Source organism: Drosophila biarmipes, chromosome 3L, assembly GCF_025231255.1.
Source record: "Drosophila biarmipes strain raj3 chromosome 3L, RU_DBia_V1.1, whole genome shotgun sequence".
In the NCBI taxonomy this organism is placed as follows: Eukaryota; Metazoa; Arthropoda; class Insecta; order Diptera; family Drosophilidae; genus Drosophila; species Drosophila biarmipes.
Genome location: NC_066613.1, coordinates 5,109,672 through 5,127,271, shown reverse-complemented (window position 1 = coordinate 5,127,271; position 17,600 = coordinate 5,109,672). Strand labels below are relative to the sequence as shown.

Sequence of the window (17,600 nt, the reverse complement as noted above, 5' to 3'; positions counted from 1 at the left end):
AAGGGGCCGCCGAACGGCACTTGAAATGTGTGCTTTCTCGCCTGCCAACTTCATCAGCGACTTCTTGTCCGACTTTGTTTGTTAACTAATTTGCAGCGAAACTGAACCAAACTGAACCCAATGGAGCTGGAGACTCGACCATCAATCACAGAAGTATTATTTGGCTAGCTCAGAATCAGAACGAATCTCTCAGCCGGCCCGTGGCACTTTATGGGGCTCTTCAAACACGAAGAAAATACAAAATAAAAGTAAACTTTGAACAAAGCATTTTTCAAGCATTTCCTTAAGCGTTTCGCTCAAGTTTCATTAGGCAAAGCAAACTTTTAGCCCAGGAAAATATAAAGAGTGGGAAGAGAAAATAGGGGCAGAGTAACAAAAGGTTCCCGAAAGGCTTGTGGGCAGCCTTTCCATTATGCTGCGAGGAGCTCTGTTGGAGCTGAGCGCCTAAAAGAGCTCTTTATTAAAACCCAATTTGATATTTATGCTCTGCGTTTTAATTAAATTTTTAAACATTTATTTGCCGCAACAGAAATCCCGAAACTCTGATTCATTTTCCCGGCTATACATTGTTGTTACTTTAATTGAAATTCCTTTTTCCTTTGCTTTATTTTCCCCACAGATTTTTTTATTTCTCCAAGCCATAATTATATTTCTGGCCAGCTCAAATCCAATAAGTATTATGACTTGCCGCTTTCACCGTGCCCCCAGACATCGTTTGTCCTGGCCTCCGCCCGGAACCCGCCCTCACATACTCCGGCCCGGCAGTTTTTGGCCGGAAAATTTAATGTACTGCCCATATTTTGTCTCTAAAAATAGCCGGGAGGAAAACTTTTTGGGCTGCCTTAAATTTTATGGCCTCAACGACTGCCGCGCTAAATATCCTTGCTCCTGGCGCAACTCTCCCGCCCTTTAGACCTTTAGGGTGCTTCTTTTGCAATGGGAAGCATTTTTGTCGCTTTATTGAATTAAAAATTCAAAATGTGCCTTGGCAAGGCAATTTCTTTCTCCACTCGACGACATCGACAGCCTCACCCTGCCCCCGTCCCATCATTAAATTAATAAATTAAAATGGAAAGCACTTTGTTTCAGACGCCATTTTGGAGCTACGGAGAAAGACGACCTGCACTTCCCTCTTCGGGCACAAAAGCGGTGAAATTATTAATTTATGTCATTTACTTACTGGGAGCTGCAACATTTCTAAATTAGCCCCGACGTTCGATCAAAATGAACGGAAGAGATTTTCTAGCGCGACATTATAGGAACTGAGTGCTGTCGCCTGCAAAGCTCATTAAGGCTCAAAGTTAGTTGGGTTGCAAATTACCGTGGACCAAAAGAGCTGATGGTTGCCTTTATCCATCTTACTTTCAAGATTGAAATCGTATCGTTTCAATTTAATTTTGATTTTCATACAAATAACTTTGGTGTCGAAGTTTTAGAATGTGAACTCGATTTAAAACTATATTTAAATATTCCACGACAACCGTAAAGTCTGGTCGAACCAAGGCTATCATGATTCTTTTTATGTGTAGGTAGGTTCCGAAGGTCTCCCGCTTTGCTTCACTGTTTTCGACATCGGAAAACTTCCTTCGGGGCGAATGTCTGCGTCTTCCTGCTCCTTAATAGATTTTGTATTTTGATTGATTGCCTAGCTTATTCAATTGTGTTTGTTGTGCCCCACACCCCCACTAAACCAGTCGGGCTGGCTAAACCACCCAGCCCCATCCCTCCGCCCACCACCCCCACCCCGGGCACAAAATCGCGTCTGCCTTGGCTTATGAAGCGTGTGATTGCTTTACTTACAGCTCCGCTTCCAAGTTGGTCTGGTCTGACAGGATTTAACTGCATTATTAGTTAAATCTGTAGCATAAATTTCAATATCGATGCGGCAGCCTCATCCTTTCTCCGTCTCCGTCTCCTTCCCCTGCCCAAGCCCCGGGGGTTTTGTGTGGGCGGCGGAGGAGGGGGCGAGGGCAACCTAAATGAATTTTAATGCCTTTAAAGCGACTTTCATATGCTGACTGGGTTCATGTTCTAGTTGCTGTGGTTGTTGCTGTTGCGAAACCGTACTAGGCACCCAGTGTGTGTTGTGTGGCTTAGACTTGCACTGTCAGATACTTTTCGAAGTGCACTGTTGCATAAAAGCCGAGAACGAAAAGCTCTCGTTCGCCCGCTACCCTCAATCGGCAGCCCAACGCCCATCGCCCAACTTTTACGTCAGTTACCATGTAAGCTAATACCAGTCGAAAAAGTTGAAATAGGCCACGCCTCTCGAGTGTATCCCGATGACAACTGACCGACAAAATGTTTGAAGCCAAAGGTGTAGATGGGTCAAAATGGGGGCGCAGAGGGTGAGGGGAAGGCGGATTGAGATGCCAAGAGACGGACTTTTTAAGTTCCTAAAAAGATTTCCAACAAGCCCAGCGGTGTTGCAACGATTTAGCGCCGGGATAACGAGATCGGTCAGTTATATTCAATTAGCTAATTAATGGCCAAGCCTGAAGGGGTTCCCTCTTAGTCGTAATTGGTTTTGGTTTCGGAATTCCAGACTTGAGAGGGTTCCTTGTGACTGCATCACAACGTGGTTACACTTCAATTGAACTGTAATTTATGAACAATTGAAATCAGAACTTTCAAGGGGAAGTTTTGATTCATTTCGAGCGCCTTCCTACCATTTTCGTAGTTATAAAATTCCAGTATTTTTCCCTTTGTGAACAATCTAAACGCACTTAGCCCATTAATGGGAATTTGAATTGTTTTCTCTTTGCCAACTTGAATTCCAGCTCCATTATACTTCACCTATATACAGATGGCTCAAAGACTTTGTTGTATTCAATGGGAAGCAAATGTTGTTTAAGAAATTAACGCCGCCTTAGATGGCCGATGTCTGGCGATGGTGATGATGACGAAGATGAAAGATAATGAAGATGATGGCACGCCAAATCGCATTTCATGCTTTGGCATAATCATCTTTGGGTGCTAAAAAGGCGAATGCCCCCTGAAGAGAGGTCCAAAAGGGGTCGGGGCAGGGGTGCATGTAATTTATGCGACTTGCAACGGTGCCTTCCGCTACTGCAACAACAAAACAAACAGAGATAGAAACAAACATGGCCTGGGCCATATTTTCAGTCGGTTGTTGTTTTTCTCCCTATTTTTCTAGTTTTTCTCCTCTTGTTTTTAATAAGATTTCTTCAAGCAGACGATGACGATGTCTCAAGACAGGTGTACTGCCACACAGGTGTAAGTCCACATGTTTGCCTGTGCGTGTGTGCTTCTTTTTTGCGTGGCAACATTTGTAATGTTTCGCCCCGTTGACGTAGTCGGCGTTAATAAAGATGCGCCTCCATCTTGGACCCAAGCCCGCTGAGCTGCAGCAGAAGCTAGGTGGCGTCTGTATTCACTTGTCTATGGGTGGCCTACTTAATTTATGAGACGCGAGAATTCGTTGCACCGAGCACAGGAGGAAGACGCGCCGGGTGGAAGTGGTACACAGAGCAATTTGTAATTAGTGCTGGGTGCAGAGCGTAAATCTGCAGCGAAAGAAAATGTATCTGGCAGATACTTAGTGCCTCGCAGGCGACATCCAACGACAACGGAACGGAACAGAGCAGATAATTTGCAGAAAGCCATGGCAAACATCGTGTGATTGACCGCGTTAGGGCAAATAAATGGGAAGCAAAGAAGGGGTGCGGAAATGGGTGATTTTTCACGGGGTCTCAGGAACGGAAATGTAGGAGGTGAGAACCGACAGGGAAACTTAATGAAAAAGCTAGTGGAATGTCGATGACATTTTTGCTTGGAATACCCACATATCAAATTACCTTTTAACGTGAAGAAAGCTGACTGTTGGGTTCCAAAACTGTTGGTATCAAATGTTTTAAAATTAAATGAAAAAGAAGGTATCTGGACTTTACATCTTACAATTTTTCATGGCAGTATATGCATTGAAAGCTTGTTTTTATTTTGCTGAAATAAATTACATGCCGTTAATAATTACCCCTTTCGAAAAAACTCCCTTAGTAAGCATTCCCTTACTCCTGCACACAAGCTTTTAAATGGCAAATAGTTGTCAGTTTACTACCACCAAAACGTAAAACCGCACTAAATCCTAAATCCGTCCGAAAAGTCAAATTATAAACATGAATTGCGGACTATTTGGCTGCAGTGAGTGGCCTCATTAAAGTTATTATCTGGATGCCGAGCAGACTGTTGGTGAACTTTCTGCTGACACTGTGCGTTTGGCCGGGGCAGCCACAACAAAGAGCTGCCAGGGGGATTTTAATGTCGAAAAGAGGGGCCAGAGCTCGAAATGATTTGGACCGACTGGCGGAATGGAATGGAAATGTAAATGCACAATAAAGTATAAGGATTAAGGATTATGTCACAACCACACATGAGTGAAGGAGAAGTGGGTGGATGATACAGATACACAGGGAGACAATGAAACAAACAATGACAGGAGTGACAAAAATGTTGGCACAGGTTTCCTTCAGCATGTTTTACTTTTCCATGCTGCCCAGAATCCTTTATCATCCATCCTCGTGTGGATGATGGTGACGGCGATGTGGACATGTCCTTTGTCAAAGGGAAAGACAAAACGATGATATATATGACACAGCCAGAAGCAAGCCCACTCGCACATGCTAAATATTTTGATACTAAAATGTCAGGCCATCCGAAGTGACATTTAATTAGACCGTCCCAATCTGAGGACCAGGTCAGAAACATACCCAAAGATGGCCCCCAAAAAGGGAGCACAAATATTTGAAGTGCCTGGTTCAGACAAAGAGTCGGATTTTGTGTATCAGCTAATCAAATCAAAATTCCTGTGACAACCTTCTTGAGAAGTCTCCTCCTTGGAATGCACTTGGGCACTCTGAGGAGGAATGGTTCATTTTCCCGCACTGGTTTACTTATTAATCTCGCAGTTTAGTTTTAGTCATTAGATGGGAATTGACGTGAGGTCTGTCCTCCTAAATATGCAAATCCTTTGCCCAACAGAGCAGAGCTTAGGCAACAGATTGTAAAGGGACTGGTCATAAGCCAAAGTAATTGGAAATTAAATTGGGAGATTTCCGTGAGTGGAAGTGACAGCCACGTGACAATCAAAGCCATATCCCACTCACGACTCACTTACCCACTGATGGCTTTTTGGATCCGATGGCAGCTCCCCGTTGATGGCCAATAATTGCTTTATCATGGCGGACTGACTGGCGGAGAATATCATTTTACGATTAACAGAGGGGCGGAGGAGGGTCCTGCTCATGCTGAAATAGAAAACTACAATACACATAGAAATGTGCTGTAATGGGCATAGAAAAAGATTGCTTCGCCTTGTGTGGGTTGGAGGTCGATGGTTATGGCACAGAGTAATTTTAATAGGTCATCATATTAAGGGATTCCAGGGCAATTCGTTTGCTTTCTGGTTATGGCCATAGTTGTTATTGCGGAGCGGGGCGCTTTGTTTGTGTATCGATTGTGTGGCAACGGATGCTGTGTGGAGCCGCCCCTTGCCACCCACTTTCCACCCGGTTTCTCCCCATTTCTCTGCATGGTTATTGGCCATTTGCCCAAGCGATGACATGTGCGTTTAATTGCGTTTTACTTATTTGACACAAATTAATATGGCAGTCGTCGTCGGCGCTGGCTCCACCCTTTCCGAATGTCCGTGTCGAATCCACATAAGTATGCTATAATTTTCCCCTAAACTCTGTTCTCGGGTAATTAAATATTTCTGCAACACTTGCGGCTGCTCGGCAAAGCTAGCGAAGAATGCCACTTTGAAGCGGAAAGGAAAGGAAATGAAAAGGAAGGGGCAAGCAAGAGCAACGGCAGCGGCGAGTTTCCAAGAGGAAACCCTTCAAGTGGGAAATCTTTTAAAGTTCTCTGGGACTGTGCGAGAGTGGCATTCACCGCATCATAAATCAAATTATGACGACCTGACGAGGCGGGACTCAAGACCGAAATGTTATTAAGTGCAGCCTAGGGACCAAGGCGAGGGACCCAGAACTCGAGACTGAGAACGTCGAGCAATCCAAAAACCCTTGACCACTTTCGACTCGCAAGTTTGTTTGAGTATTTTACGTTATTAATATTAATATTATTGCAGGAGACGACACAAGTTTTTGTATGTGGCCCAGGCCGTGTGTGTACACATAATTATGCAATTTAATGAGTTTTCTCTTTGCTGTCGCAGCCCTGGGCTACTCCACCTTGGCAGAGATATGCCAACCCGCCCACATCTCCCGCCCCCTTTGCTAGGACAGCTGCACATGTGCATAATTAATTTGAAAAATTAATTCTACATAAAGGAGTTTTCGGATCTCCGGGTCGGCCGGGTATGATGGAGAATCAACATGGTTACGGGAAACTTTTTCGCACTTTTTGCAGACAGATATAGGGGATATGTGCGAAGTTAGATTGCCCAAAACTGAAACCAGAATAATAAGCCAACAGCAGCAGCAGGACCAATTCCTTTCCTAAACTAAACCAAAACCTTTGCCGACAGCCGTTACTAATAAACTGAAGGAATGTAAAGATATAGAACACACTATGGTACTTCTGTAAAGTTCAGTTTCAAAGGGCTAGAGATGCCTTGCAGAGATGGGAAAAGGCCACCAGCAACCAATGTGAACAGTGTAACGAAAATGTTGTTAAAGACAGATGACGGCGGCGATGATGATGATGATGCGGTTGACTTTGCCACAACAACGCCGTCGTCGGCAACGACAACTTGACATGGGAGCCGAGGCCGGTGACTAGAAAAGACAGCCGGGGTGAAAGCCTCCGTTCTGCAGCCTCCTCCGCCTGCCGTTGATGTTTGCTCGGAGCCCCTGCCACAGTGCCTTCTTTCATTTTCCCTTGGCTGCCATAAACGGAACGAAGACTCTTCACGACGGCGATGAAATTGACGTATAAAGTCAACGGCGTCAACAAAGTCGCTCCTCGCCTCCCTTTCTCCGTTTCTCCATTTCACCAACTCATCGCTGAACACATGACAGCACTTTTGAGGCATGTGTGTGTCACGTTCAGCATTTAGCATTTATTGTGTCTGTATATTTGTTTCCCTCTTTTTTTTTGGATAGCCCAAATTGAATTGAAAAACTTGCTGAAAGGTGCCTAGGAGAGATATTCCAGTTATGGGGCCCCGAAGTAGACTACGTTTATTGTTGCTTCGTTTTATTAAACCATAACTTGGTGTCCCACCCTGCCAGTGTTTTGAATTGAATCGAAATGGCTGGTATGTAAATGAGTTTGAAAGCGTGGCTCATGTCTGGGTTACTCCTATTTGCCAACTTTGATGAAGCTGGCTGGGCAAAGGAGAATGCAGAGGACGGATGAGCAGATTCTTTGTGATTTGTGGCTTTGTTTTCCTCTTGCAGGAAATTAGAAATCTTTTCACACAGCCACATTTCCCATCTCTGCCGTCCTCGCTGTGTGCGTGTGTGTGGAAAGCCAAAGAAAATTAGAAAGCAAACTGGTTTGGCTGCCATTACAGACATTGGCATTTATATGTCGAGTTAATTAAAAGAAAACTAGTTATGCTAGCACTTCTCCTGCTCCTTCCCCTGCTCCTCCGCCGGGAAGAAGTCATTAAAAAGTGGGAACGAAGTCGGAGTCGACGCTAGAGTTGTCTGTCAGACAGTGCGTATGATTGATAATGAGCTGGGGCTCGGCAAAGAGGGCAGGATGAGCTGAAAGGGAGCTCTGTTGAGACATCTCCATTTTTCTCCGCTCATCCTGTCTGGGCAATGCGAGGAATGCAACGGAACTTATTATTTTATTGCACTTGGCTCGGACACTTGCGGCCCCTTCCCACGGAATCCCCATTGTGTGCAGCCAGAAATGTCATTGTTGTCCTGCCATCTCCTGCTGGGCAACTCCTCCTCCGTCTCCGACTTTCAACTGCGGTATTCCCCGGTGTGCAACCTCAAGACATCGCTGCGGGCGTTCCTCGGTGCTGAGCAATAGATATTACATGGGTCTGCTCGGAGGTTGGGAGGGCAGGGTAAGCTGACTGGCTTCCAATGGTGGCTCCATTGTCATACTTGTAGGTGCAATTTACATATTTCCAGGCCGGTTAGGGAACGGGACATCCACGTGGGTGGAAGACGAGATGAAGTTAGCAATGTAATTTCTAATTTACTTTCATCTTTGATGCGGGCAGATGGCTGGCAAGAGGGTCCTGTAATTTTACATTCATGGCGACTCTGATATAAGGACCTCACCAGCATTCTGCCAGCATTCATAAGAAAAGGTGACAAAACTCTATTTAAAAAGTAATTTTAAACCTAGTTCGAAGACTTAAGGGGCGATAATATTTCAAGAATTTCATAATTATCTAACTCCTTGGCCCCTTAGGATAACTGTTCTATGTTGGCTCTACAATTTGCATATACCTCGTCGTAGTTGGCCTGCCATTAATCACCACTTACGCTGGTTCTTCTGGCCTCCCGAATAGAAGCAGATAACCTCTGACTCCTGTCAAATGTTAGGTACAGCAGACTCGGACAAATTATGCGCATTTTTGGTGGAGACCTGGCTTTGGAATTGTATTCCGAACCGAGTTCCTCGCTCTTGCTGTCTAGGTGAGCCGGAGCTGAGCCACCGTTACATGGGGAATTAGTGCGCATAATTTCATAAACAACTCTGCCATCAGGGATCCCCGATGGAACGGGCGAGGGCGAGGGTGGGAAGCCGGGGGAAATGACAGGAAGCTTTGGGTAGTCATCGCGTTGGTCGCTGCGCAAATATTTCTTGTGTCCCCCGGGAATGATTTTTGCCCGGTGCCGATGCTGCCGGCAACACTCGTATGTACATATCCGAACACATGCAAATGTACACGGGGTACATCGAGTTATGCTGGGAATTTGCGGAAAGGAGGCTGGGAAGGAGCCAGCGAAATGTGGACGAGTATCTGTACTAAATTGCATATGAAGTGATTTCAAGCGTAAGAAATGCCCCGGCAACAACAACAGCGGGGGTACATCAATATTATATGTACAGATGTATTCACGAGTACATGCACAGCGCTTGGTTGGAATATGCGGAAAAACTTGGCGCAGGTTCAAAAAGAAAAATTACAAAAATATGGGAAAGAAGAATTTCATATCAAATTTACAAACAGGCCCAGGACGGGGCCAACTCTCTGCCAGCAGAATGTGGATGATGAACGAGTCCGGTTGGGGACCCTCTCGTCCCCATTGTTGCTGTTCAGTTCAGCCAAAGTGCCGGAAGTCGTGAACTCTGCATGGGAATGTGATTAAATGCATTGCTGGCACTTTGTGCATAAAACTAATTTGGCTAATTTCATGATTTATTGGGCCGAGTGCAAATTTTGACATTTTGAGATGGCAAATTAAATTTTATAAATGAATTTTGAAATGATTTATGCGTGTCAAACTAACCGTTTTTATTTCGTTTCCCTTCTCTTTGCAGCCTAGGCACCCAGTAAATATACATCTCTAATGCATAAGCTAAGCAACAGTATTTTTGCTCAACAATAAATTACGAAAACTCCTAAGATCGAAAAATAAAGGAAATATTTTGATAGCCGTGATTATTTGTGCATTTGAATAAAACACTGAAGATACGAGCAGCAAAGAGAACGCAGTGAGCTTAAGCCAACAACGTAGTACGACTAGCAAAAGACACCACCAATTTAATTTTATCTAGAAAGCATACAACACCGCAGGCAAAGTAGCCAAAATCTCTATATGTATAGTACGTGTATCGGTCATTTATGATTGATATATAGCAAAGTTATATTTACAAAACCCACAACATAACCGGAAGGTAGCCCAGAAAAAGACAGTCAAGCCACTGCTGCGATACAGACCGCTGAGTACGGTCAGATCCAGATACATTTTCATCTCAACCGCGTTAGGACAAAGGCAGCAAAATAGATACCATGGAAGACAATAACACGAGCAGCAGTGCGGGCGGTGCGTCCATCAAACACGAGGATCCATCGGTGACACTCACAATAAGGCTGATTATGCAAGGAAAGGTAAGTCATTAAGTAGAAGTAAAATCAAAAGTATCTAGGATCTAGGAGATAACGTCTGCATAAAAGAAAGTGTTTACAAAGTTTAACACAGTCAACGGCACGACAGTGATTTGGAAAATAGTATTGACTGATTTGGCGAAAAACAATCACTTGGGATCCTCTCCAATTCAGCGAAATCCAATCAAAGTTAGCAACTGACTTCACGACTCCACCCACTGCGGACCGAGTGCAATTGTCTATTAAAATATGAACGCTTTTATGCACACCATTGAGTTCTGTCATCTTAAATATTTATAGACCCCTTTTTTCGATTCGCACAAAATCAATAGTGGGGATGGGGGCTCAGAACGAGAAGGCAAACAAAAAGCAACCTGGCCAGGGCAAACATTAATGAAAAAATTACAAATTAACGCGTGCATTTTGTATGCAAATTAAAATTAAATACGCGCCACGTCACGCATTATTCCATCGCATTTAAGGTAAATGAAATGGTGCAGTGAGGGGAGGTTGCGGGTGATTCGGAGAAATATGTGTGTATATGAATACGATACGTAGAGATATAAATACAGGCCCATAAAAACGAGGAGGAGTAAGGCATCGGCTATTAAACAATCATTACGGCTCCCAGATATGAGTAATAAAAAACAAAGCAAATAAAGTACATAAATTTATAAATTGTTTTCGTTGCGTACAATAACAAAAGTCGTGCACACACTCGCATCACATTTATGTAAATGGTGTGCGGGGCAACTGACAGGTGAGACCGGCGGCTCGTACCGCATAGCAAATCAGCCCCGGGACAACGGGTTAAACCAGTCGCAAAAATATGGAAAATATAAACAATTAAATATTTAATATTTGCCTGGACAAAATTAACCGCAAATCGAGGACAGGAGCGCATGTGTGCGACTTTAATCGAGGAAAATGTGTTGATAGCAATTTTCCAGCACAAACACCCCGAGGTGGCTCATTTTCAAAACAAACTATATACAGATTTTATACCGAATAAGAACCAATATGCGAAGCATTCATCATTTATTTGCCTCAAAAACAGCGATAATAGTTTCACTCAAATATTTCTACCCAATATTTATTGGGGACAACAAAAGCGTTGAATGTGTTATTGGTTTGGCATTAATTTTGGGAAGTTAATGACGCGTAAAATGATCAAGTAAACTAAACTCCTTAGCCAAGCTAGCCCAACAAAGACGTAGGTTTACACTGAACTGCAGCACTTAACCTCAGGCCGTGATTCACGGCAGCCTAAGCAGTCGAGATAAAAGCGGCATAGCACAAAGAGATAGAAAAACCGACACTAAATAGCTGCTTATTTATTTAATAACAGTCAACAACCATTAAAAACTATTATTCAACGACATTAGCCACCAACACAGGCCAGAAAAGGCTGTCACGCAAATCCGCAGCGTAGTTGTTGTGTCTCGCGTTGGGTTGAGTGGAGTTGAGATGCGATGCGACGAGGGGCTTGCCACTCGAGAGATGTAGCCAGAGGATGGGGAGCCGGTAAGACTTCGACTGCCGAGCACGTGATGAGCTGGCAAAGCTGTCATTTATCTTTTTAGCCCGATTTCCGCCGCATAGGCGACTAAGGAGCTGATTTGCAGCTTCAGATTTGCCCAGGCGTCGATTTAATTATAAATTTGGTCGTTGTTGGGTATTATTTTTAAACCACAAGCAATTGAACGGCCGAGACAGGTGCAGATAAGGCGACAAGCGGTGCAGCGAGGGTGCGGCGGAGGGGCTCTTGCATGATGTGTAGCTGAAAATTGGCAGAAGTATGTTTAGACGCGACAACTTATGGCCGAAAAGCGGCAGATAGACAAAGAAAGCAAAATTAAGCCAAAATGGAGAGGGGTGGAGCTTTCTAGCAGAGATTTGGCTACCTGGTGCGGATCCCTCCGCCGATCACGGATCTCGTGAATCATTGCGCACTTTTTGGCTTTAGCACAATGTGGCAGCGGGAAAGGCGTCCGTGTAGGAATAAATATTGTGTAAATGCAAATTCTGCACATTTTCTGAGGTTTTCTTTTTCCTTTTCTTGCCAACGCAAGGATTCGGGCAATAAATTCCCAAGACACTTTTGTACGGCGCCGGCGGACTTAGGCTGTCGCTGTCGTTTGTTGTTGCTGGTCTTTTGATCGATAGTTATAGATTAGCATGATTTATGCGATTTTTCCAACAGCCGCGCAGATGTGAATAAATTTGAAGCGCAATGCAAATCAAGTGGCGAGCAGGAAAAAGAAACGTCAGCAGCGGCGAATAAACAGCCAACTACTGTCAACTGAGTTGGCATAAAATTGAATTGAACACAAATCTCGACATCCGCATCGATATTGTTTAATTGCCTCCAAGAGTGCGAACGGTATTGGGGTAGGTTCAGATGGGGAAGCACTAATGTAAGGCAAACCTATGGTTTGATTAATTTCCATAAAAGACTAGTAATCAGAGATGCATGCAAATTGTTTTATAAATTATGTTTCATTGCACGTTCTGTACTGGCTATTGAAAGAAAAATTAAAATATCTGGATGTGTTTAATTTAAATGAATAAAACACGCAGGTAAATCGATTGCTTTGTGATTAATGCAACTCGTCGTCGCATTAATCTGCCAGCCGATCATAATTGCAATTATTCATTGATGGAAAATTAAATATTATCTCTTTGGGCTAATACATTATGCGGCGGGGAGTGGTGCAAGGCCACCGGCAGAGTCGAAAAGTCATTGTAGCCCCAGTGCTTTTGCGTCTCTAATTAACTTTGGCTTGTTAGTCCCATGCCGAAAGTCGCATTCAGGCTCTGAGTCAGAGTCGCAAAGTCACAGTTGCAGTCGCGTCCAAAGTCGTGATGCAGTTAATTAATTTATGAAAAATGAAAACCGAAACCGGGGGAAAATAAACAACTTTGCCGTGCAATCGAGCGGCAGAGTGCGCAGAAAACACCTTTTTCTTTTGTTTTGGGCCCCGGCAGTTGGGTTTTTTCACCATTTTATTTCTTGGCAGCCATCCGCAAATTGCATAGAAAAGAAACCGAAATGTGGGTTGCTCTCTCGCCTAGAATTGTCAGGGCAGTAGACAGAGATATTTGTTGCAGTTGTTCTTATTTTTGAATCATGCATTTTTAATTAGTGAAATTGCACGACGCCGACGACGGCACCTTTATGCGAATTTTCATCACAGTCTGCCACATTTCCCGAGCACTTGTCTAATTTTAATTAACTATTTTTCGAGGCGTCCGACTTTAGGGCATGGTTGTGTAATGGACTCAAGGGGTGTGGAAATGGAATGCATTCAACCCTGTGTTTCCGATGACGTTTTCTGTGCTTATTAGTTGGTTTATGTTTTTCCAATTTAATTACTTAGAATTCCATGCCAGCATTCCCCTCCAGGGGCCCTGTCGGTATCCCTTCGCCTGCAGGAGGCATTCTCATTTGTCCGTGCGTTGTTTTCGTTATTTAATCAAATTAAAAATTTGCCACTTGCTGCGTGGCATGGTCCTGTCCTGCATCTGGCCCTGGGAAATTGTAAATAATTTAATTGTACAATTTTTTGCTTTTCGCCTGCCAGCGGCAGGGCAGCAGCAACGGCCAAAAATACGAAGTAAAAAGTTTGCAGGGCGACAAATGCGCTGCATGATTTATTGGCGGGGCAGGGGCGTCGGAGCAGGGGAGGGGCACATGTGTGCCACAGCAGGCCATATGTGAGCACCCCGCCCCCTCTGTCAGATTGCATTTTCCAGCATTTGTGCAAGTTTTTCTTGCATTTTTCCTTCGCCGAGCAGCTCCCATAAATGGTTCTCACGGTTTCGCAATTGCTGTCGGAGATTTTTGCCGCTGATGGTGTTGTTAGTGCGGCTGCTGTTTTCTTTGTTGGTGCAATTCACTTATTTTTGTACAATTTCCAACGCCGCCACACATTAAAACCAAAATCCGCAAAAGATCGGAAAAGGGGAAAGACATGAAACAAGTCATGCTACTCGAAGTTTATTGGGCTGTTGTCTGAGCTGAAGCCAAAGCCGCGTTCGTTTTCTTTTCTGTTTTCTCCGGCTTTTTGCAGTCTTTACCGTCTGCTCCACTAACATCAAAAACTCTTTTCCCCAACTCCCCCATTGAGCTGCCTCTATTGTGGCCCACAATTAGCGTTGGCCATTCTTCGGACCTCGTCTTTAATGCGTTTTCAGTTATTGTTTGTCTTTTTCCCCTGATGGCCATTGTTATTGTCATAATCTCTTGAGCAGTCCACGTTTCGTCTTATAGTGATAAATGGAACTAGCCAAATTTTGCGCTTGGCTGGATATTGTGTGGCAGAATACAATGAGATGTGCACAAACACTTCAAGATGTGTTTGCTGATCTAATTTTGCAGATTACGCAACCAAATTACTGGCCTGCAGCCACTTCTTTCGCGAAATACCTAAAGAATAAACTTTAGTTTTCCTTAAACTGCGTTAAAAGTGAAGGTGAACTGTTAGCTAATGGTTAATAACGCAGGTTTGCCTATCTACTGCTATGAATAATTAGAATTTAACCTTCAACTACAGACTACTTTGGAATGTTTTCAATACCTTTGAACTACAAATGCTTTTCATAGGTTTGCCGCGGTCCTTCCTTTCCCGGTCTCAACCGTGCTCTGAGTGACACCTTTTAAATAGCCCATGTTTCAATCCTATTCACCCTAGATTGTTTTGCTAGGCTAATATTTAGTAAAGGCCAGCCGACCTGCAGTAATCCCTTGTGGAAAACAAAACCAAATCAATAACACGGAACAATAAGAACTTATTTCCTGACCACAGAACGGAATGTCGGCATTCTGGAGCGGCTGCCTGCATGTCAACTTTTCCTATGCATATTTTATGCAAGCCGTCCAAACCGAACAAGCTGGGTGGACCGAACCCAAAACATTCGACAAAAGGCAGTCGAAAATGTTCCAGCTGGACCGCAAAGTGTTTTTTGCATACGAAAATCGCACGCATGTGGAAATCGGAAAATGCGAAAATGCGAAAATGCCAAATGCGAATGTGCATTGTTGCAGGAGTTGTGTGGAGGAATGCTGTGAATTTAATTGCCGGCAGGGAGAACAGCAGGGGATTGAATGGGTGGGTGGAGCGCGCGAAGTGGGCGCGGTGGGCAAGGGCCAAATCAATGCAATGCAGTGAAAGTCCCGATTTTCGCTCGATTCGCAGTCATGAAACGGCGGGACGCGCAATGTCAGGCAGATCCGATTTATGCAAATTGCGCAAACTTCTGAGCGGAACTAAACGGGCAGGCAATCGCAACAAGATAATTGAATGGGAACAGCGGGCGGTTGGCGGGAACTGCGGTGGACGGCGGAGCGGCTTTTGGCCACATTATTAATGATGATGAGGCCTAGGCGGTGATGAGCAGTCATCAACCTGAATGGTTACGAGGGACCCGAAAGTGCGTAGTCTCTGGGCCGCGCCGCACTCAGATACCACTTACGTAGATACAATTTATATCTGCCAAGTCTGTGGCAGCAAAGTTGTCCTATAAATTACACTGGTCGCCGAGAAATTCGTCTATGAGTGCAGACAGGCGTAGAAACGCATCTGAACCCAACGTTCGCTGCCGTTCAACGATAATTACGCCAATAATTATGCCCATTCGCTCTGACATTTGTGTACAATAAATATCTGTGCAGCCGAATAAACTGGCCTGCATCTATTTCGCTCTCGGGGGCACAAGTATTCTGGCGGAGAGTGGCCGGAGTGCAAGCTCCGCATAAAAATTCGGGTGGCCGGGCAGATTTCCCTCGCACATTGTTTTGCCCAGTTTGCATTTGGTCTGGCAAGCTGCCCGCACCAAGATGTTTTTGTTGGGCTCTGGGTGCGCTCTTTGGGTCTGGTACAATGGATTGCTGCACTTTGGATTTGTGAAGGTTGTTCTATGGTTTATGGCCGGCAAATTGAATGGCTGTGAGTGGCAACATTTAAACATGCCCGAATAAATTGTTTCACTTCTTAGTGGCGTAGTGAACATTGTTCGTGGACATAGGGTTTGCTATCCTTGGAGAATGGGAAACTATTACGAAAACATATCTTAAACTAAGGGGAGAGGTTCCCAATTTCATGAAAATAAAAGTCAAATTTTCACTACCTAATGCTATTCCGTTGACAAATTTTTGGTGACCGGTAAAATTATTATCTGCTTTTAAGTGTCTGCATTTAAGTTTAAAGTTTTTCCCATTATAAATTTGAATCGCACTTGACATTATTTATGTATGTGCTTCAGACGGGCGGAAGTGCATTGGCTTTATTTTAATGATGGATGAAAAAGTTCCTTGCTGAAATGAGTGATATATTGATTACCCGGTGGGTGGGGTAACACAATTCAGGGAACCTCCTTGCCATTCCCTCCTTGTAGATCCTGCCTGCTGCTCGGCGCTTTCATTTGTCGCATTGGTTTTTTCTTGTTAAAAACTGAGTTACTGGCAGTGGCAGTGCTGATATTTACAATCAATTAAAACGCGTAAAACGCGCTGGCCGCAAATTTCATTACGTGCGACAGTTCGCAGCGCCGACAGGCGACTGACTGTGAAAGGGAAATGGGTTCGCTTCGGGCTGGGCTGGGTTTGCGTTTTCTGGTTGCCACTGTGGGAGATGCGGGGTGTGGCGCGTGTGAATTGCTTTTTGTGGCAATTAAATATGCAAAAGTAGTTACACACACACGACGCCTCTCTGTGCTGTATGCTCCGGCAAAATATCACTTAATATTTAATCAAATTTGAGCATCGTCTCTGACAGTGTCAGGCAAAAGAAAGAAACCGAAACTCGCTTAAAGTGTTTTCGATGTCCGTGGAGGGTGGCAAGTTGATGGCCTCGGGCAAGATACATCTTAAGAGCATTTAAAAGTTACTTTGCAACATGTTTTCCCACTATAATGTCAAACACATTTTCCGTATTTCCTTTCTTTGCAGGAAGTTGGTAGTATTATTGGTAAAAAGGGTGAAATTGTCAACAGATTTCGTGAAGAGGTAAGGCTGCTCATGCTCGAAAACACGGACCCCTGGCTAATTCTGTTATTCCTCCTCAGTCTGGTGCCAAAATCAACATTTCGGATGGTTCTTGCCCGGAACGTATTGTGACTGTGTCTGGTACAACTAACGCAATCTTCTCGGCATTTACGCTCATTACAAAGAAGTTCGAAGAGGTATGTGTGCGGTACAACTGGCCAGTCCCCGTATTACCCCCAGGACACCAACACTCCTGGTCCACATTACTAACTTCTGACCCGTTTCAGTGGTGCTCGCAGTTCAATGATGTAGGCAAAGTTGGCAAAACTCAAATACCCATTCGATTGATTGTGCCCGCCAGTCAATGTGGATCGTTAATTGGTAAGCGGACTGCGTTTAGTCACAGCCATAAATTCTAATGCTATTTATTTGCACTCGGGGCAGGCAAGAGCGGTTCAAAGATCAAGGAAATTCGCCAGACCACAGGCTGCTCCATCCAGGTGGCCAGTGAAATGCTGCCCAATTCGACAGAGCGGGCGGTTACCTTGAGCGGCAGTGCCGAGCAGATCACCCAGTGCATCTATCAGATATGTCTTGTCATGTTGGAGGTGA

The 17,600-nt window shown here is 44.3% G+C and overlaps 1 protein-coding gene across 21 annotated transcripts in view; it reads left to right on the top strand.

Annotated features, from left to right (window-relative positions):
- The window catches only part of LOC108030786 (poly(rC)-binding protein 3), a 47,520-nt gene that overhangs the window by 18,513 nt on the left and 11,407 nt on the right, over positions 1–17,600 (top strand). For 16 of the 21 annotated variants that reach the window (XM_017103857.3, XM_017103856.3, XM_017103860.3 and 13 more), the window contains exons 2-6: positions 9,436–10,006; positions 16,953–17,009; positions 17,069–17,185; positions 17,276–17,369; positions 17,433–17,596. In XM_017103857.3, coding sequence (XP_016959346.1) covers positions 9,908–10,006; positions 16,953–17,009; positions 17,069–17,185; positions 17,276–17,369; positions 17,433–17,596 — 531 coding nt within the window. In that variant the 5' untranslated portion in view covers positions 9,436–9,907. The remainder of the gene's footprint in view (positions 1–9,435; positions 10,007–16,952; positions 17,010–17,068; positions 17,186–17,275; positions 17,370–17,432; positions 17,597–17,600) is intronic. The other 5 variants (XM_017103861.3, XM_044094835.2, XM_017103843.3 and 2 more) reach the window with 1 other exon arrangement.